Here is a 22,027-nt window from a genome sequence, read left to right on the forward strand (position 1 = left end):
AACTATTGTTTAAAGGACATTTTTAAAAATCATTTAAAAAGATACTGATATTTTTAAAAAGTCTAATAAATAAGTCAATTTTGTAAGCTCTAGCCCTACTGCAAGTCAGTAAAAATTACTTACCTTGAAACAATAGTTCTGACTATGATCATGAATGATATAAGATAAAAATAATAAATAATTAACTTTTAAGTCTCTTAAAATCAATCAAGAAAAAAACCTTAAAGCAAAATAATCTAATAGATTTGTTAATTTATGCACAAAACTGGAAACATGCAAAAACGAGGAAATGGTAAAACTATATTACTGAAGATTATTTAAGGTATAGGAAAATGATCTCAGTAGTGTTATACAGGAAAAAATGATATAAAACTCTAGATTCTATTCTCAACTGTGTGAGTTTTTTTTTTCCTAGTAGATTTACATTTTTAGAGGTTTTATGTAAATCTTTTTTATTTTTATTTTTTTTATTTTATTTTTTATTTTTAAAAATTTACATCCAAATTAGTTAGCATGTAGTGCAACAATGATTTCAGGAGTAGATTCCTTAGTGCCCCCTTACCCATTTAGCCCATCGCCCCCCACAACCCCTCCAGTAACCCTCAGTTTGTTCTCCATATTTATGAGTCTCTTCTGTTTTGTTCCCCTCCCTGTTTTTATATTATTTTTGTTTCCCTTCCTTTATGTTCATCTGTTTTGTATCTGAAAAGTCCTCATATGAGTGAAGTCATATGATTTTTGTCTTTCTCTGACTAATTTCACTTAGCGTAATACCCTCCAGTTCCATCCATGCAGTTGCAAATGGCATGATTTCATTCTTTTTGATTGCCAAGTAATACTCCATTGTATATATATACCACATCTTCCTTATCCATTCATCCATCGAAGGACATTTGGGCTCTTTCCATACTTTGGCTATTGTTGATAGTGCTGCTATAAACATGGGGGTGCATGTGTCCCTTCAAAACAGCACACCTGTATCCCATGGATAAATGCCTAGTAGTGCAATTGCTAGATCATAGGGTAGTTCTATTTTTAGTTTTTTGAGGAACCTCCATACTGTTTTCCAAAACTATGTGAAGTTTTTTAACATAAAGTATGTTTAAATGTGCAACCACTCACTAATCAAACTGCAAAAAAAGATGGGAAAACATTAAATGGTAAGACTTTTGTTACCCTATGTGTCACTATTCTCCCCCCTCAAGTTTTTTTACAATGAACATAGTATTCTTAATCCAGGAGAAAAGAAAGCATGACTTCCATGGGGAAAAAAACAAAAGCAAAAGATTATTTTCACTTTTCTATCCCAGGAACTAGTGTGTTTCAGTAACAAACTCATTTCAAGATTTAAAGTAAAGGATTCATTCACATAAATGTATTCATTACTGTTTGGAGAACAAAACAGTCCTTCAAATCCTCAAAATAAGCAATAGCCAAAGGGGGGAAAAACCTACTACTTTTTATGGGAATTAACTGTTACTTAGGTGAAAAAAAAATGATTTAAAAAATAGTACCAGCCTCCATGGAGAAAAACTGGGGGGCTGAGAAACAGGGGTGGGTGGAAGACTGATATTTCCTTGTACATCTTCGCACCCTTTAAATTTTACATTATGTGATTAGATTTCAATATGCATGTGTAATAAAGAATTTGGCTGACCTTTATCCCCAATGTCTGAAAAGCACCTTTAAACCATCCAGTACAACTCAGAGTTTATGCTAATGAGGTGACTCATGGTAGGCCCAAGTTAATACAAAGGAGATGACTCAGGTAGGCAGAAGGCATGCAAAGGACAGAAAGGCAAACACTGTGATTAGAGGTTTGGAGCTTTGAGCCACATGATATCAGCCCAACCTTCTGGAAGGAAAGGAGTCCTGGAGTTTAAGCTCAACAAAGTGGTCAATGATTTAATCCACCATACCTATTTACTAAAGCACCCCCAAAAAACTGTGGACATCAGATTCACCAAGATGGTAGAACAGGAAGCCCTAGACTCGTTCTCCCACAGAAACACTAACTGATTTCTGTCTTACCTAACTTAGAAAACTGGGAAAAGCATATTGTAATTGCCTGTGAGAGCTCAGCAGTTAGGGCACCACCACAGAACATATAACACTGAAGAAAGAAGCCAACATAGCTCTCACAAATTGGGGAAAAGCAGCCAGCTCATGGATTTTTTTAATAACTCAAGGAACTAGAAAAAGAACAAACTAAACCCGAAGTTAGCAGAGAGAAATAATAAAGATTAGAGCAGAAATAAATAAAAGAAAATAGAACAGAAACAACTAATAAAACTAAAATCTGGTTTGTTGAAGAGATCAACAATTTACAAACCCTTAGGTAAACTAAGAAAAGAAAAAACACAGTAACAAAAATTAGAAGTGAAAAAGAAGACATTACAAATGGATGCCACAGAAACAAAAAGGATAAGAGACTACTATGAATAATTACATGCCAACCAATTGGATAACCTAGAAGAAATGGATAAATTCCTAGACACACAAAATAGACCAAAAATGAGTACTGAAGAAAAAAAAAAATCTGGATATATTACAAGGAGATTAAATGAGTAATTAAAAACTTCCCAACAAAGAAAAGTCCAGTACCAAATGACCTCACTAAAGAATTTCACCAAATACTTAAAGAACTAATAGCAATCCTTCTCAAACTTTTCCAAAAAATTAAAGAGGGAGGAACACTTCCAAACCCATTCAGCGAGGTCAGCATTGATACCAAAACCAGACAAAGATACCACAAGAAAACTACTAACCAACATCCCTGATGAATATTGATGCAAAAACTCTCAACAAAACACTAGTAACCAATTTCAGTAACACACTGACAGGATTATATATCATGAGCAAATGGGATTTATTCCTGGAATGCAATGATGTTTCAACCTATAAAAATCAAAATAATTCACCACATTAACAGAATCAAGTTCAAAAACCACATGATCATCTCCACTGATGCAGAAAAAGCATTTCAAAAACGTCAACATCCTTTTATAAAAACACTCAACAAACTAGGAATACAAAGAATTACCTCAACATAATAAAGGCCATATATAAACAACCCACAACCAACATACTCAATGGCAAACAAGTGAAAGCCTTCTAAGATCAGGAAAAAGGCAAAGATGCTCATTTTTGTCACTTTATTCACTATGATATTTGGAAGTCTTGGCCAGAGCAATCAGGCAAGAAAAAGAAATAAAAGGTATCCAAACAGGGAAGGAAGAAGTAAAATTACCTCTGTTTACAATGTGGTCTTGGATATAGAAACTCTAAAGAACCTCCAAAAAACTGTTTAAGAACTAATAAATGAGATCAGCAAAGTCACAGGATACAAAATCAACATACAAATATATCTTGCATTTCTATACACTAACAGTGAACAATCTGAAAAGGAAATTAAGAAAATGATCCCGGGGCTCCTGGGTGGCTCAGTCAGTTGGGCGTCCAACTTCGGCCCAGGTCATGATCTCACAGTTTGTGAGTTCGAGCCCTGCGTCGGGCTCTGTGCTGACAGCTCAGGGCATGGAGCCTGCTTCAGATTCTGTACCTCCCCCTCTCTCTGCCCCTCACATGCTCATGCTCTGTCTCTTAATAATAAATAAACGTTAAAAAAAAATTTTTTTTTAAAGAAAATGATCCCATTTACAATAGCATCAAAGAGAATAAAATAGGATAAATTTAATCAGAAAGATAAAAGACTTGTACAAGGAAAACTGTATCACAGTGCTGAATGAAACTAAACAGGACACAATAAACAGAAAGATACTGACTGGAAGACTTAATATTATTAAAATGTCCAATACAACCCATGGCAATCTACAGATTAAATGCAATCCCTACTAGCACTTTCTCCCAATACGGTATTTTTCCATTGTCCCTTGTTTGAAAAAATAGAAAAAAAAAAAAAAAGAAAGAAAAGAAAGAAACTTAAAATTCATATGAACTCTCTGAGGATCCTGAATAACCAAAATAATCTTGAAAAAGAAAAACAAAGCTAGAGCCTCATAGTTCCTGGTTTCAAACACATAACAAAGCTATAGTAATCAAAACAGTATGGTTCTGGCATAAAGACAGACATATAAACCAATGGAACAGAAAACACAGAAATAAATCCTCATATATAGTCAAACGGTCTCTGACAAATGTGCCACAGCTACACAATGGGGAAAGGATAGTCTCTTCAACAATGGTGTTGGAGAAATTGAATATCCACGTGCAAATTAATGAAGATGATCCTTACTTTACACTATAAACAAAAATTAACTCAAAATGGATTAAAGACCAAAATGGAAGATCTAAAACAGCAAAACTCCTAGAAGAAAACAGGGGGAAGACTTCATGACATTAGATTTGGCAATAATTTCTTGGATAAGACATCAGATCACAAGCAATAAAAGCAGAAAGAGACAGGGGCGCCTGGGTGGCTCAGTCGGTTAAGCGTCCGACTTCGGCTCAGGTCATGATCTCACGGTCCGTGGGTTCGAGCCCCGCGTCGGGCTCTGTGCTGACGGCTCAGAGCCTGGAGCCTGTTTCAGATTCTGTGTCTCCCTCTCTCTCTGACCCTCCCCCATTCATGCTCTGTCTCTCTCTGTCTCAAAAATAAATAAACATTAAAAAAAAAAAAAAAGCAGAAAGAGACAAACTGGACTAAATCAAACTCAAAAACTTCAACACTGTAAAAGAAACAATCAAGAGAGCGAAAAGGCAACCTACAGAGCAGGAGAATATCTGCAATCCATATGCACGATAAGAGATTAATATTCAGGATATATAAAGAACCACAATTCAATAACTAAAACCCAAACAATCCAATTTAAAAATGTGCAAAGGACTGGAATAGACATTTCTTCAGAGAAGATGCAGATCTTCATCAGCTTATGGTAGTATAACAAAGTACAGTAAACTGGGTGATTTAAACAGGCATTTATTTCTCACAGTTCATGGTTCATACTCATACTAATCTCCTTATCAAATGGTTTTTCAGCCACATCCTTCATATTCTTTCCCAAATAGCTTTCTTAGTTTTTGGAGTTTAGGCAGGCTGAGAATTTTCCAAATCTTTAAATTCTGATATCTTTTTGCTTTGCTTAACAATCCCTTGTTCAATTTGTTTCTCTCTTCTCAAATTTACTGTAAGTAGTCAGAAGGAACCAAGCTGCTTCCTCAATACAATGCTTAAAAATCTCATCAGCTAAACATTCATCCCTCCCAAGTTCTACCTTCCACAAAACGCTAGAACATAAACACAATTCAGCCAAGTTCTTTGCCACATTGTGAGAAGGATCACCTTTTTTCTATCATTCATCATTTCAGTCTGAGACCGCAAAAGAATGATCTTTCCATATCTATACCTACCCATATTTCTACCAACATTCTATTCGTGACTATTTATATATTCTCTAAGAAGATGGAGGTTTTCTCTATAGCTCTTTTCTTTCTGAGCCCTCACCAGAATCACCTTCAAAAGTCCCTCCACAATAACCCCAGCTTTTTCTACCACATACCTCAAGACTCTTTCAGTTTCCATCCATTACCCAGTTCCAAAGCCACTTCAGCGTTTTTATCTATTTGTTATAGCAGCATTCCACCTCATAGTCGCAACATGACCTCACAGAAACCTAATTACCAAAGGCTCACTTCCATATATCATCACATTAGGGCTTAGGGCTTCAAAATATGAATTGGGGTGGGGGGGATAAACAGTCAGTTCATAACAATATACAAATGGCCAACAAGTATATGAAAGGGTGCTCATTATCAGTAATCATTAAAGAAATGCAAATCAAAACCACAGTGAGATATTACCTCACACCCGTTAGAATAACTTCTGTCAAAAAAAAAAAAAAAAAAAGCATTTGGTGAGGATGTGGAAAAATTGAACTCCTGTGCCCTGTTGGTAGAAATGTACAATAGTAGAACCACTGTGAAAAACAGTATCAAGGTTCCTCAAAAAATTAAACACCATATTACCATATGATCCAGCAATCCCACTTCGAGGTATATATCCAATGGAGCTGAAAATGGTATCTCAATAGGCATCTGCATACCTACATTAACTGCAACATTATTCACAATAGTCAGGACGAAGAAACCTGAATGTCCATTAAGAGATGAAAAATAAAGAAAATAAGAAAAACTATATATATATACACACATACAATGGAATATATTCAGCCTTTAAAAAAACAGAAATCCTGAGGCACCTGGGTGGCTCAGTCAGTTAAGTATCCTGACTCTTGATTTCAGCTCTGGTCATGATCTCAGCAGTTCATGGGACCGAGCCCCACATCAGGCTTGGCACTGACAGCATGAAGCCCACTTGGGATTCTCTCTCTCCTCTCTCTCTGCCCCTTCCCCACTCACACATGTACTCTTTCTTTTTTTTTTTTTAATTTTTTTTTTAATCTTTACTTATTTTTGAGAGAGAGACAGCATGTGAGCAGGGGAAGACGAGAGAGAGAGGGAGATACAGAATCCGAAGCAGGATCCAGGCTCCGAGCTGTCAGCACAGAGCCTGACGTGAGGCTTGAACTCAGAAACGAGATCATGATCTGAGCCGAAGTTGGACACTCAACCGACTGAGCCACCGAGGTGCCCCACATGTGTACTCTTTCAAAATAAACTTGAAAAATATAAAAAATAAAAATAAATAAATAAAATTTTAAAAAGGAAATCCTGACACATGCTGCAACATGGATGAACCTTGAAGACATTACACTAGGTAAAATGAACAAGTCACAAAAAAGACAAATACTGCATGATTCCACTTACATGAGGTTTGACTATATCTACAACAGTCAAACTCTTAAAAACAGAAAGTAGATCTCTAGCCAGCTAGTGGGCATTAAGAGTAACCCAAGGAACCCAAAACTTGAGGCTGGTGTCTGAAGAGAACACAGGCATGCGGAGGACTATACCCTTAACCTGTGAGGTTTGGCCCAATTCTGGGTCCTTGGTGTCAGAACTCACTACAACATACACAGCAGACAAATTTTTAATGAAAGAATTAATTGTGCCTTCTCAGCCTCAAGAAAAGTAGTAAGCTTAAGTAAAGAGAAATGTTTGAAATTATACTCTAATTTTTAGTTCTTCTATAAGCTTCAAATGAAAAGGTATTCTTCATATCCTCTCTAGCAAGGCTAGAGCTTTTACAAAGATCTAAAGTGGGAGGGGGGGAGGCGACTCATTTAAGAAGAGCTTGTTCAACTAATAGCAAACTAACAGCATGCTACTGAAGTAGAATATAGGTAAATTTAACTATAGATAACCCCAAAATGTAATTTTTTTCAACAAAAGAGGTAGAAACCAACAAACGTGTAAAATATTTGAACATTTTATTTTAGTTTTACTTTTCTTTAATATATACTGACAAGAGAAATAAAAAGCCACATAGAAGTCTGGGGGAAAAAAGATAATATTAAATCCTCATTAAAGTAATGATTAAGTCTCCAAGAGTCAGCTGTAAGTTGGGGGGGGGGGGGGGAGGGAAAGGCTAAAAAAAAAACCATATGAAATAATAACATAAAATAAAGTGAACAGCCCTTCTCTGTACTAATTCCCAACCAATTAGAAAGAAACCCCAAAACTGTAGACAGCTGGTCAGAAGAAAGCTTACAAAAGTAAATATAAATCAGTTAAAACAATGACTATAGTTTTGCATTTGGTCGTGACTGCTGAATGAATGCTGTTTGTTTAAGTGATTTGGTTTTAACTTTTAAATTTTAGTAATAAACGTTCAGAATAATTAAATTCTAACAAATAGCTGTAATTTCAAATTAATGAATAATGCTATTTTCTCCTTCTTAACCTAAATTCCTCTTCTCATTAGTACCATAAAAAAAAATTTGCCTTAAAATAGGTCTGAATTTTAAATAAGTCACTTAATAAAATAAAGACCTTTTTTAAAAACAATATAAATATGGGAAATAAAATTTGGAATTCTTGTGGCACATTTTATATCTATTCCAAGGAAAGTAAAAACAACTTGACATAGTTAAATGTGCCATTCATTTACAGCAGATTGCAATATTTTACTAGAAAAATAAATGAAAATATTTTGCAAATGTGATTTGTTAAATTAGATTTGTCTCAGCCCAAAAGTACCCAACAGGCACTGGGTAAATGCTAAGAAATCTAATTTTTAACAAGTGCCAAAACAGAGGAGCTACTTAAATTGATTTTTTGGCATACCAAATCTGGTAAATATGATATATATCTGCCCAAGCTTCCTGATTTCACACATACTAAAGAAGACCAATAGACCCTATGACTCACTCCTAAAAACAGATAAGGAACAAAAGCAATATTTTATGATCAGTCGACTCCTATACACAGAATTTTAATTCAATCAAAAATGCTCTTCTCTTTTCAGTTTAAATAGCTGATTTTTTGTTATTTAATAGAGATTCCCACAAGAGCTTGTCATAACCCAAAAAGTAACACCAGCCAATTCTTACACTGGTCTAATATGTCAGCATCAAAGAACGTCTGACCAAATGGTTTTACTGGTACTATCAAGTTTTTAATCTGAATTATTACAACTATGTAATATAAATGAAAACATATCTTTCTGAATGAGACTCAAATAATTCTCTAAAAATTCAAGTTCTTAAAATGAATTCAAATTTGGTTCTTTTCCCCAATGCTGTATCTTTAATAAAATATAGTCAGTGTATTATATTTAGATCTTTAATAACACATATTCAGTTTGCTATATTTACTCCAATCAAAATGAGGTACTCTGTGCAACGTTATAGGACTCCTATCTCTATAACAAAAAGTAAAAACAAAATAACAAAATGAAAGATGTTGATATAAAACATCAATGGAAAAGAAAACGTAATGAAAATAACTGAATTTATAAAAGTGTAATTTTTATACATGTGTAAAATATATGAGGTTATTGTCATGAGATTTCTAAAATAACTTACAAATCTAAATTCTACCATATAGAGAAACTTACAATGGTAAACATATTACTTACAAATAAAACAATGTCTTTTATCTTATCTCCTGAGTGGGTTTTTACTACCATCTAGTGTTATACCTTAAGAAATACTTTCTTGTAAAAATTAAGTTATGAAAGACACTTTATAATATCACTCAAACATTACCAGAAGATGTAATTAACTGTAAGAAAAAAAAAATCACAGTATGGAAAATAGCTTTTTAAAAAGATGTTTTATATACAAAAACTAATTTCATTATTCTTAAAAGTTTTGTTGTATTACTCATTGTGTGATTGTGTAATTTACATCAAATCCTTACTAGGACTTCCAAATACGTACTCAACTTGCCTGGAAAAACAAGGTATACAGCACAAAGATTCAGCCCATTTAGTGTAACTAATGTACTCAAAAAGCCAAATAATTAGAGTATAAAATGATTATCAATGCTCTCTCCATGGCAACGGGTCTATGAAAGGTCTTCTTCTTCCCCGGATGCCTTAAAAACTAGCATTTTAGGTTCCATAAAGAGAGAAGAGCAGAGCTAGGGTTATGCTCCCTAGAATCATATTGTTTGCTAGTGAATGTCACCCTTCAACTTGCCAAATACTAAATCAGCTAGTAAAATAAACCCCAAACTGTAAAAAAACACCAAAAGGTTGAAAAAGAAGATGAAGCCATGGAAACACATTCTTTTAATGGGTTCAGAAACTGTCTTTATTAGATTTTACTCTGCTAGAAATTATTTTCTCAGTCTAGGGAATCTGGAGATGAATCTGAGAGGATTTAAGTTGCTCTTAGCAAATTAACAATTTAGAAGTCCTGTGGATTCTATTTCAGCAAAGTTTTGCCTATAGCTTGTATTACCACAATATTATATATTAAATTTTATGGCATTAACCATGCTTTTTTTTTTAATGACACAAAAATAAAAATTGTGCTCATGACACATACAAATAAATTATGGATTATACCTTTTTTAATCCTTCCCATAGAAATAGAAATAATCAACTTTTGAAACTGAATGTAATAAAATCATCCTAAAGTATCATGTCTACAATTACTCACTTGAAATGACCTTTCCATTGTTATTGCAAAGTAGTATTCTCTCCGGGGATATCTTCGCTCACAAACCAACACTTGATTGCATATTCTGCCCTTTTCTCCCGTTTGCTTGGTAAACAACTTCTTCCCAATCATTTGTGAGGAAACAGCTTTTGCTTCTTCTGGACTGAAATAAGAAAAAGAACTCAAATTCTTTTCTCCTCCAATTGAGGAAAACAAAAGCACATGACAGCCAAAATTTTATCTCATTTAATATTTAAATTTCAGCATTTTCATCAGTTCAATAATAAGGGGCAATTTTTACAATATATCTTTTTCTTTAATAATGATTTTGCTTTAAAAAACATGACTTACGAGAAAACTATCTTCACTCCTCCTTTGAGGCCACTCTCAAATGTTCCTTTTCCTCTACCACCAGCTAAAACCTGTGCCTTTATCACAACATCTTTTGAACCTAGAAGAAAAACACTTCTGTTAGATAAGCAGCACGTAACAGCATTCAAGACAGTATTTTGTTATTAAGCATACATATTAAGTGATATTATCAAATGTAGTAGTCTCATTTACCCACAGTGTCAAAAAAATGAAGTATTCCACGTGTATAAATTTTCTAGATTAGAACATTAAAACATCCATCATCTAAAGATCCACAACTTGAACTAGCCACTCATATGACACCATTCCTTAAAGTACACTGAAAATAATTTTCCTTTTCTATAACACTTTAAGTATCCAGTGCTTTGGAAGGTATTAAAAGTACAAAACTGAGACTCAAATGTCTTCCCAACATTTCCTTCCCTTTCTATTCACATGTAAAATTGCTATTCTGTGAACATTTGAGTTAAAAATGCTACTTCGCGCAGAAATACACCATGACTTAAGGGGTAAGTGCCAATATTGATACCACACTGTTCCTCTAACAGAGAGACCTGTTAATATACACATTCTTGAGCTATACTATTATGAGGAGTATTATCAGGAATTAAATTATATTTATCAAAAGATTCAGGGGTGTTATGTTTATAACATTAAAAAAATAAATAATCTTTTAAATAAACACTCTGAATTTTTCTTAACAGGTAGATCGATTTCTCTTCTATCTTCCTCTTTCTAAAGTGCTGAAGAAAATCAGCAAACCAGCTGTTTAGCCTAGGTACCACACTCATCATTCATGATCCAGAGCTATAGCTCTTGGAGGGGCATTCTCAGTCTCCCTGAGAATGAGGGAGAATTTCAGAACCTGCTCATTTTCCCTCTTACAGCATTTTGCCTATACTAGCAGTGAAACACTAGTATTACATTATGGCAAAATAATAAGCCTTGAGGTCAGGGTTAGGGACACTTTTATCCTTATTCCTTATAAGCCCAAAGCAGTCCCTGGGATATAACTACCAATCCATGCCCACACCATGCAGAATGAGAGGGGACTCCCACCTAATCAGATAAAGCAACCAAATCAAAGAGGTAACAAATGCAGTTTGTGATAAAACCAGTAAGAAATGACTTAAAGTTTACACTTAAACTATTACAAAAGAATATTTAGAAAATTAATGATGTAAATGAGTGTACATTTAGAAGCCAGAAGACGGTTCTTTGAGTCAGTCAAGGCAGTATTTAAAAGAACCCTCTTTCTCACACTCCGTACCCATTCAGTCAGGAAATCATACTGATTCTATCTTCAAAATTTATCCAGAATCTTGACCACTCCTCATCACCTCATTTGGATCCTGGTCCCAGCCACCATTATATCTCAGCTAGATTACCCTTGTCCCTGACAGAGTATTCTCAAAGCAGCAAAGTGAGCACATCACTCCTCTATTTAAAACCTTGCAATGTCCTTTTTACTCAGAGTAAAATTCACACTCCTTACAATGGCCTAAAGGCCCTATAAATCTCCCAGTACTCTTCCTATAACCTCCTCATTGCTCACTCCACTCCAGCTACACTAGTCTCTGCTGTTTCCAGGCATGTTCCTGCCTACAGGACTTGGCTCTAATGCTCCTGCCACCTGGAATATTGGTCATCCAAGTACAAGAATCCCCTGTTTTTCAAAAGTTCGCATTACATCACTTTGCTTTTACAAAAGACCTACATCAGTATGTTTTCACTAACCAAAAGAAATCCGAAAATGATTTTCACTTCTGTAAGAACAATGTTCAGTGCTTGTTTTGCAGAGCCATTACAGAGGCAGCATGCACCCCAAACAGCAAGAGTGGCCCCACCAAGCTCCTTACCCAGGAACTAAATTCAGTGCCTCAGCATCAAGCCACCATAGCTTTGAACGGTGTCTCTGAGCGTCTGTGCTTTATCTTGACTTATTTTGTGCATCTCTGTTAGCAAGATGTGTTCTAAGGTATCAGAAAAGCCTAGGAGGGGTCATCTGTTGGGTCTGGGAATGCTTGAAAACATTTCCATATAAATTGTTGGTAGGTACTCTTTTGCTTTATGCCATTTTGGCTTATAAAATGTTTCACAAGAATGCTCTACTTTCAGATATAAGAAGATACCTATATCCACTTGAGAAAGGTCCTCATTCCCTTCAAGTTTTTTCTTCTCACATATCATTGTCCATGATGCTTACCCTGATCACTCTACTTAATACTATGATCTGCCTACCTGTGACCAATCCCCCTTACCCTGCCCTTTTTTTTCCCCATAGAATTCATCACCTTCAAACATAATACATAATTTTCTCATGTTTATCATTTATTGTTTTGCTCGCCCACTAGAATATAGACCAGAAGGGCAAAATCTTGGTTGTGGTTATTGATGTTCTCAAGCTCCTGGGAGGGTTCCTAGAATATATTTTCTGAATGTTGAATAAAAGAACATTTAAAGATGGAACAAATTTGGGACGCCTGGGTGGCTCAGTCAGTTAAGCATCCAACTTCAGCTCAGGTTCATGATCTCACAGTTCATGAGTTCAAGCCCTGCATGGGGCTCTCGGTTGTCAGCACAGAGCCTGTTTCTGATTCTCTCTCTCTCTCTCTCTCTCTCTCTCTCTCTCTTTGCTCCTCCCCCAACTGTGCTCATACTCTCTCAAAAATAAACATTTAAAAAAAAATGGAACGAATTTGTAAAAAATCTAGATTTTCCACTACTCTTTAAAAAACTCAAAACTGGGGGCGCCTTGGTGGCTCAGTCAGTTAAGTGACTGACTTTGGCTCAGGTCATAATCTCACAATTTTTGAGTTCAAGCCCCACATCAGGCTCTGTGCTGACAGCTCAGAGCCTAGAGACTGCTTCAGATTCTGTGTCTCCCTCTCTCTCTCTGCCCCTCCCCTGCTTGTGCTCTGTCTCTCATAAAATGAAAAAACATTAAAAAATAAAAAAATAAAAAACTGAGAACTGGAAATACTGGGCTCTGCAACTAAAGCTGATTAGAAGTGCCTTGTTTACACAGATAGACCCTTTTCTATCTGCCATAGCCCTCAAGATAGACCCTTTTCTATCTGCCACAGTCCCCACCATTCCCAAGTGAAAACAATTTAATATTAGATAAAAAACTAGAGAAAACTTAAGAAATTTCCTTAAAACTAACAATAATTTTCCTACGGGAAGACAACAGGTACCTTCAGAGACAAAGGCAAATTACAGAGTTCATGCCCAAACTAAAAGAAGCAGCCACTAGTCATTTTACCTTTTTCTGGTTACCTGCCAAGTCCTGGTTTTCTGGTACTTTAGAAATATTCATTTATATCCAAAGAGGATAAATGTAATCCCAACAGTGTAAATATCATGTAAAAATGGTCAAGAGTTAAACTGATGCTTTGCTAGGCTAAATTCAAATATTCACACATTAAACTGAGGATTTAAAATATTGACCTATTTGAGTAGTAAAGCTCTGCTTTTTCAAAAATATTTTATAAGACAGAAGACTCTTCCCCCAAGTGCCAACTTCTTTCTTCCTTGGGGGAAGAGCCTTCTGTCTTATAAAATTTATAAGAATATAAATTCCTTAAGGGCAGAGATGATTCTTCAAAAGTTCCTTCTATAAAAGCCTTTCACAACAAAAGAAAAGCCAAAAAAAGTAAATGAATACAGTTTCATCAATAATCAAGAGAAGGAGAAGGATTACAAGAGACATCTGAGGACAACTGATTGAAACAAGATTTTATTCAATTCCATTAATTCATTTAAAAATTACATCTATATACCAGTTACTGTGTTGGAGTTGTAGATACAACAATGATCAAAAGGGACCTACCCTGCCCTTAGAGAGCTTACAGTCTTTATTAGATTTGGCCCTTTGCTCTAGTCAGACAAGAGCTTTTATGGATTCCAAGATTTATTTAAAATATATTCACTATCCCTGCTAGCTTCAGTTATTCACAAACGTTTTAAGCACTCTTCTATATAGTCATCCAATAAAACACTAGGAAGAAGAAAAAAGAAGGCAAAGTGCTATTGTCTGCCATTAGAAGTCTCCCTCCAGGCTGGCATTCATCAATTGGCAACCTTTGTACATGTTTATTCAACCAGACAGAAATTCCATCTTAATTATACTAGAATCCTAAACACTAGGACTAAGACATGGAGTGACTGAATAAATTAAAAAACAAGACTCATGCATGCTGCAAGAGACTCACTTTTAGATGGAAGGAAACAGAGTGAAAGTGAAAGGATGAAAAAAGATATTCCACACAAACAGAAACCAAAAGAAAGCCAGAGTAGCTATATTTATTTCAGACAAAATCAACTTCATAACAAAGACTATAATAAGAGACAAGAGTGTTAAATAATGATAGAGGTGTCAATCCAACAAGATGATATATCATTTGTAAATATTTATGCACCCAACATAGAAGCACCTAAATATATAAAGCAAATCTTAACAGACCAAAGGGGGAAACAGACAGTAATAGAATAGTAGTAGGGGTCTTTAACACTCACTTAAATCAATGGATAGATCATCCAGACAGAAAATCAAAAAGCAAATATAGGCCTTAAATAACAAATTCAATCATGGTCTAAATATATATATATATAACATATATACACATATTTAAATATATATGAATATATATATTGAATGACATCCCATCCAAAATCAACAATATATATTTTTCTCAAGTGCACATAGAACATACTCCAGGACAGATGATATGATAAATCACAAAACAAGTCTTAATAATTTAAGAGACTGAAATCATATCAAGCATCTTTTCCAAACACAGTGGTATGAAACTAGAAATCAATTAAAGAAAACTGGAAAATTCACAAATACGTGGAGATTAAACAACATGCTACCAATGGGTCAAAGAAAAAAATCAAAAAAGAAATTAAAAAAATACATTGAGACAAGCAAAATGGAAATACACCAAAATTTATGGGATGCAGAAAGGGCAGTCTGAATTCACAGTAATAAATGCCTATTTTAAGAAACAAGAAAAGTCTCAAACAAATTAACTATGTACCTCAAGGAACTAAGAAAGAACAAAGCCCAAAGTTAGTAGAAGGAAGGAAATAACGAGGTTAGAACAGAAATAAAGGAAAAACAATGGAAAAGATCAATGACAATAAGAGCTGCTTCTTCAAAATAACAAACTTTCAGCTAGGCTCACCAAAAAAAAGAAAAAAGAGTGGACTCAAATAAATAAAATCAGACAAAAAGATATTACAACTGATAACTCAGAAATGCAAAAGATAAGAGACTATTATGAGCAATTAATGACAACGAACTGGACAACCAAGAAGAAATGAATTCCTAGAAACATACAACCTACCAAGACTAGATCATGAACAAACAGAAAATCTGAACAGATTACTGGTAAGGATATTGAATCAGTAATCAAAAACCTTCCAATAAATGAAAGTCTAGGACCAGATGGCTTTATTGGTGAATTCTACCAACATTAAAAAAAGAATACCAATCCTTCTCAAACTCTTTGAAAAAAAAAAAAATAGAAGAGAACACTTGCAGTTCACTTTACAGGGACAGAATTACCCTGATACCCAAACCAGACAAGGATGCCAAAGGGAAAGAAAATTACAGGGTAATATCCCTGATCAACACACATGCAAACATCCTCAACAAAATATTAGGAAGCTGCATGCAACAACACATTAAAAGAATCAATACCATAAAAAAAAAAAAAAATCACATACCAACATCAAATAGGATTTATTCCAGGAATCAAAGGCTACTTAAATATCCACAAATCAGTGAATGTGATATTAACAAAATGAAGGGTAAAAAATCATATGATCATCTCAAAAAATGCAGAAAAAGCATATGGCAAAATTCAGCATCCAATTATGTAAAAAACTCCACAAAGCAGGTAGAGAAGGAACATATTTCAACATAATAAAGGCCAAATATAAGCCCACAGTTAAGATCTTATTCAACAGTGAAAATTTGAAAGCTTTGGCCCTAAGATCAGCAAGACAAGGATGTCCACTCTTGCCACTTTAATTCAATATAGTTCTACCTACAGCAATTAGGCAAGAAAAAGAAATAAAAAGCATCCAAATTAGAAAGGAAGAAGTAAAACTCTCACTGTTTGCATTTAACATAGTGTTATATACAGAAAACCCTAAAGACTCCATCAAAAAACTATTAGAACTAGGGGCACCTGGGTGGCTCAGTCAGTTAAGCATGAGTTCAAGCCCCATGTCAGGCTCTGTGCTGACAGCTCAGAGCCTAGAGCCTGCTTCAGATTCTGTCTCCCTCCCTCCCTCCGTCCCCCCCGCCCCGTCCCTCCCCAACTTGTGCTTTCTCCCTCTCAAAAATAAATAAACTTAAAAAAAAAATTATTAGAATAAATGAATTCACTAACACTGCAGAATATAAAATCAATACAAAAATTGATTACATTTATATACATTCATAACTATCAGAGAAATTTTTTAAAAATCCCATTTACAACTGCCTCAAAAAGAACAAAATACCTATGAATAAATTTAACCAACGAGGTAAAAGACCTATACACTGAACTATAAGGCACTGATTAAAGAAACTGAAGAAGACACAAATGGAAAGATATTCTGGACTGTTATAATACAGTTAAAATGTCCATAGCAATCTAAAGATTCAATGCAATCCCTATCAAAATTCTAATGGCATTTTTCACAGAAATAGAAAAAACAATTCTAAAATTTGTATGGAACCATAAAAACAATGCCAAGTAGCCAAAGCAAACTTGCAAAAGAAGAAAAAAGCTGAAGGCATCACACTCCCGTATTTCAAACTATATTACAAAGCTAAAGTAATCAAAATAGTATAGTACTGACATACAAGTAGACACATAAAACAATAGAACAAAATTGGGAGGCCAGAAATAATCCATGTATATATGGTTAATTTATCAAAAAGAAACCAAGAATATACAATGGGGAAAGGACAGTCTCTTCAATAAATGGTGTTGGAAAACCTGGACAGCCATGTGCAAAAGCATGAAACTTAACCACTATTTTATACCATACACAAAAATTAACTTGAAGTGCTTTAAAGAGGTGAACATAAGACTTAAAAAACCATAAAACTCCTAGAAGAAAACATAGGCGACAAGATCTTTGACGAAGGTCTTGGTGATGATTTTTTTAATGTGACACCAGAAGTAAAAGCAACAAAAGCAAAAATAAATAAGCAGGACTATATCAAATTGAAACACTTCTGCACAGCAAAGGAAACCTTTAACAAAATAAAAAGGCAACCTACTGAATGAGAGAAAATATTTGCAAATCATATATCTGATAAGGAGTTAATACCCAAAACATAAAGAACTCATAAAATTCAATTGTGAAAAAGAATCTGGTTAAACAACAAGCAGAAAATGTGAACACACATTTTTTCAAAGACATACAGATGGCCAATAAACACACAAAAAGATGCTCAAAATCACTATTCATCAGGGAAATGCAAATCAAAACCACAATGAGCTATCATCTCACACCTGTTAGAATGGCTATTAAAAAAAACAAGGAATAACAAGTGTTGGTAAGGATGGAAGAAAAGGGAACGCTCATGCACTGTTGGAAATATAAATTGGTGCAGCCACTAGGGAAAATAGTAAGGGCATTCCTCAAAAAACTTAAAAATAGAACTACCAGGGGCGCCTGGTGGCTCAGTCAAACGCCTGACTTTGGCTCAGGTTGTGATCTCTCAGCTCATGAATTCGAGCCCGACATCCAGCTCAGTACTGACAGCTCAGAGCCTGGAGCCTGTTTCAGATTCTGTGTCTCCTTCCCCTCATTCCTCTGCTTGTTCCTCTCTCTCTCTCTCTCTCTCTCAAAAATAAATAAACATTTTAAAAAATGAAATAATCTCAAAAAAAAAAAAAAAAAAAAAGAACTACTATATGATCCAGCAATTCCACTTCTGGGTATTTACTTGAAGAAAACACTAACTTGAAAAAATACATGTACCCCATGTTGATTGCAGCACTATTCACAATAACCAAGATATGGAAACAATCGAAGTATCCATTGATGGATAAATGGGTAAATAAATTATGGTATATGCATGTACGTGTGTGTGTGTACTCAGCCATAAAAAAGAATGAAATTTTCCCATTTCCAACAACATGAATAGACCTGAAGGGCTAAGTGAAATAAGTCAAAGAAAGACATTCCATATGAACACTCTTATATATTAAATTGGAAATAAAACAAAAACAAAACAAAAACCTAAGCTCATAGATACATAGAACAGATTGGTAGCTGCCAGAGGCAGTGGGTGGGGGAGAGAAAAAAATGGATGAAAGGGGTGAAAATTAAAGAAAAAAAGAAAACAAATGGGACCTAAGACCCATTTCAAACTTCTAACCTAATTAAATGTAAGAATAAATTTATGTTTAAGCAATTAAAAAAATATGTAGCAGATAGAAGTACTATTATCAATGAAATTAATTAAAGTATACTCTAAAAATGGTCAACAAAATATGCAACAAAAAGACTAGTCAGACAACATAAATTTCACTAGGTGGAACAATTTTCAAGCAGCAAAATAATTACATTGTAATTTCAAACATAGAAAGCCAATACAGATGCAATTCTATTTACAGTAATAGGGGAACTAAGATGTATTTGTATTTGAGCTATGTACTAGGGTTTCCGCTCTTAAAATTCTATGAAGCACAGCTTTTTTTTTTAAACATTTATTTATTTTCAAGAGACAGACACAGTGTGAACGGGGAGCTGCAGAGAGAGAGGGAGACAGAATCTAAAGCAGTCTCCAGGCTCTGAGCTAATAGCTATTAGCTATTAATATTATTAGCTAATAGCTATTAGCTCAGAGCCTGACATGGGGCTTGAACCCACTAACGACCTGAGCTGAAGTCAGGCACTCAACCGACTGAGCCACCCAGGCACCCCTATGAAGCACAGCTTTTATAGTTCCTCTGAAAATTAGAACAAAAGGGAGAAACTTCCCAAGCCTAAAAGATATTATTCTTGGCAATACAGAACCATGAAATTAATGAGCTGTCTACCAAAGGCCTATCATTAAAAAAGGATATGAGAAAAACAGTCTACAAACAAACTAGAAGAATTAGATTTCCTTCCAACCACTCTTCCATCCCCAACTTCAATTATTCACAACAGGCAAAACTTGCCTCCAGAACAGGTGTTTCCAGCTTTTTTCATATCATGATGTACAAAGAAAATTATAGAACTTGAAGGGAATACTGGGGAAAGAGGCCAGGGCTATTTCAGGAGGAGTCACCAGCTTTAAGGCTCAGTGGCCCCAGTCCCCATGCCACCCACAGAACTGAGGGGAAGCAAGTTTAGCCCACCTGTAATGCATTTGTATCTCTCTATATTGGTTGGTGATTTAAGAGCTTTTTAATAAATGGAATTAATACTCTGTGAATTTTTCAGTAATGCAAAAAATAAAGTAGCCAAAATCAGCATTAGGAATTGCTAGCTAGATAGACAGAACCAGGTGTATTTCTAAGGCAATTAGATCCCATAATCAATACCTTTTGATATTAATGACTCCCAACAAAAGACAAAACTGCCCTCAACATCTTCATAGTAGTTACCAAACATATCTTTAAAAAGTAGCATTTCTGATCCGCTAAATTTAAAAGTCCTCATTAGTCACTAATCCCACTTCCACACTGTAATCATCATCTGCAGTGTTATTTGACAAAAACATACTTTCTAGATGAACAAGACACCTTCCGTTCAAATGGGCTCATAATCAGAGCTGCCTACCTGCTCCTTATTTCATAGAAGTCCTGGTCCCAGAGACCTTGCCAGATCTCATAGTATATCAATACTCATAGTATATCCTGCACATATTAACTATTTTTTCTTCTTTTAATCATTTAAGCGCCATTAAAGATTTTTACAAGGAATAAAGAAATCAAGAAACTGGCATCCAAATAAATCCTACTTGTTTTATGAAAAAGTTTCTGGGGCGCCTGGGTGGCGCAGTCGGTTAAGCGTCCGACTTCAGCCAGGTCACGATCTCGCGGTCCGTGAGTTCGAGCCCCGCGTCAGGCTCTGGGCTGATGGCTCGGAGCCTGGAGCCTGTTTCCGATTCTGTGTCTCCCTCTCTCTCTGCCCCTCCCCCGTTCATGCTCTGTCTCTCTCTGTCCCAAAAATAAATAAAAAACGTTGAAAAAAAAAAATTTAAAAAAGAAAAAGTTTCTACATAGATTATTTTTTCTGACAAAACAATGAACTTTGACTAAATGAGAAAATATATGGAGAAGACAGAAAAACCAATTATAATAATTTGGAAATAGAAAAATACAGCTTTTACTGACCTCATTATATATAAAACAGGCCTTACCAACACTGGCATGAAAAACATTTTATGGTTCAGCATTATTACAAATGAATGAATTGGTAAACAAAAAATCATCTCTCAAGAGATCAGACTAACAAAATTAAAAGAATGAAGTCAAACCGGTCTAAGTGTCATCCTTAAGAAGGGAACAGCAGAATAAGAAAACCTTATACTTTCTCAACTGCATTTCAGAGTTTTCCCTCCTACTTAGCTGGGTCTTCTTTAGAAATTTAAGTTTAGGTCATATAGATAAGATCAGTTCTCAAGGGAGTAGTTATTAGAAAGAAGTCTTTCCAAGAAATATTACAGAAATACAAAGTACAATCACAAGTTTTCTTTAAACTTGACCTTTAAGAGCCTCTAATATACACTGTTTTGAGGGTAAAATTGAGGCACATCTTTTATCATGCACAAGTTCAAAGTACAGGTCACCATTAATTAACAAAAATTTCACCAAAATTAATACTATTTTACACAAGGCTTTCAATAAATAAAAAGAAGTTTGCTTATAATCTGAATAAAAAGTATTTTTTTCTGATTAACAAAAAATTAAACTATAAAAAATCATGTTTCCAGGTCAACTTGTCATTCAAAAACATAGCTTTAATATAGGATATATTTCTGAACTTGTCCATGCCCCCACTTTTGAAAGAAAAACCCATTCTAGAAACAAGTACAAAATGAGTAAGCTTTAAAATTTTTAAACATTTTTAAATGCTCCATAGCCTTCTTAAAAAACTAATAAAACAAAGTCTTCATCAAAGCACATTTAAAGCTATATTAATCACGTATACATACAGGAGAGATTGTGCTAATCTCCATAAAATTGCTGGGATCTTAAATACCACTAAAAATAAAATGCAGTGTACAGCTAGTACATGACTATTATGGCCCCATATTAAACCACTAAAAATGTAAAGTGAAGGATTTCTTCTAAAGTCAAAATTTATTTTTTAATTAAGAGATTAATATAAATTAACAGAATTCACATTAACAAAAGCTATTAAGGTTTCTCTTATCAATAAAAGAATCTATTAATAAACATGCACAAATATTTAGTTCATTTAAAATATAACAACAGTTATTGATTACCTACGTGCCAGGTACTCTCCTAAGAGTCTGGAATATATCAGTGGACAAAAGAAGACAAAGAAACCCTGCTCTCATGGAGCTTACAGTCTAGCGCTCAGCTTCTTTTTCCCTCCCTTTGGTTCCATACTTTTCCCATCAAACCATATAAACAGCTAAGATTTCCTTCACCATT

The 22,027-nt window shown here is 34.7% G+C and overlaps 1 protein-coding gene across 4 annotated transcripts in view; it reads right to left on the minus strand.

The window, feature by feature from the left end:
• SUCLA2 (succinate-CoA ligase ADP-forming subunit beta) overlaps positions 1-22,027 on the minus strand; it is a 43,372-nt gene that overhangs the window by 15,887 nt on the left and 5,458 nt on the right. For all 4 annotated transcript variants that reach the window (XM_019447563.2, XM_053899511.1, XM_053899500.1 and 1 more), the window contains exons 3-4: positions 10,380-10,479; positions 10,029-10,191 (exon numbers count right to left, since the gene is read on the minus strand). In XM_019447563.2, coding sequence (XP_019303108.1) covers positions 10,029-10,191; positions 10,380-10,479 — 263 coding nt within the window. The remainder of the gene's footprint in view (positions 1-10,028; positions 10,192-10,379; positions 10,480-22,027) is intronic.

The sequence above is a fragment of the Panthera pardus genome, unplaced genomic scaffold (assembly GCF_024362965.1).
Source record: "Panthera pardus isolate Hobbes unplaced genomic scaffold, ASM2436296v1 HiC_scaffold_1, whole genome shotgun sequence".
NCBI classification, from domain to species: domain Eukaryota; kingdom Metazoa; phylum Chordata; class Mammalia; order Carnivora; family Felidae; genus Panthera; species Panthera pardus.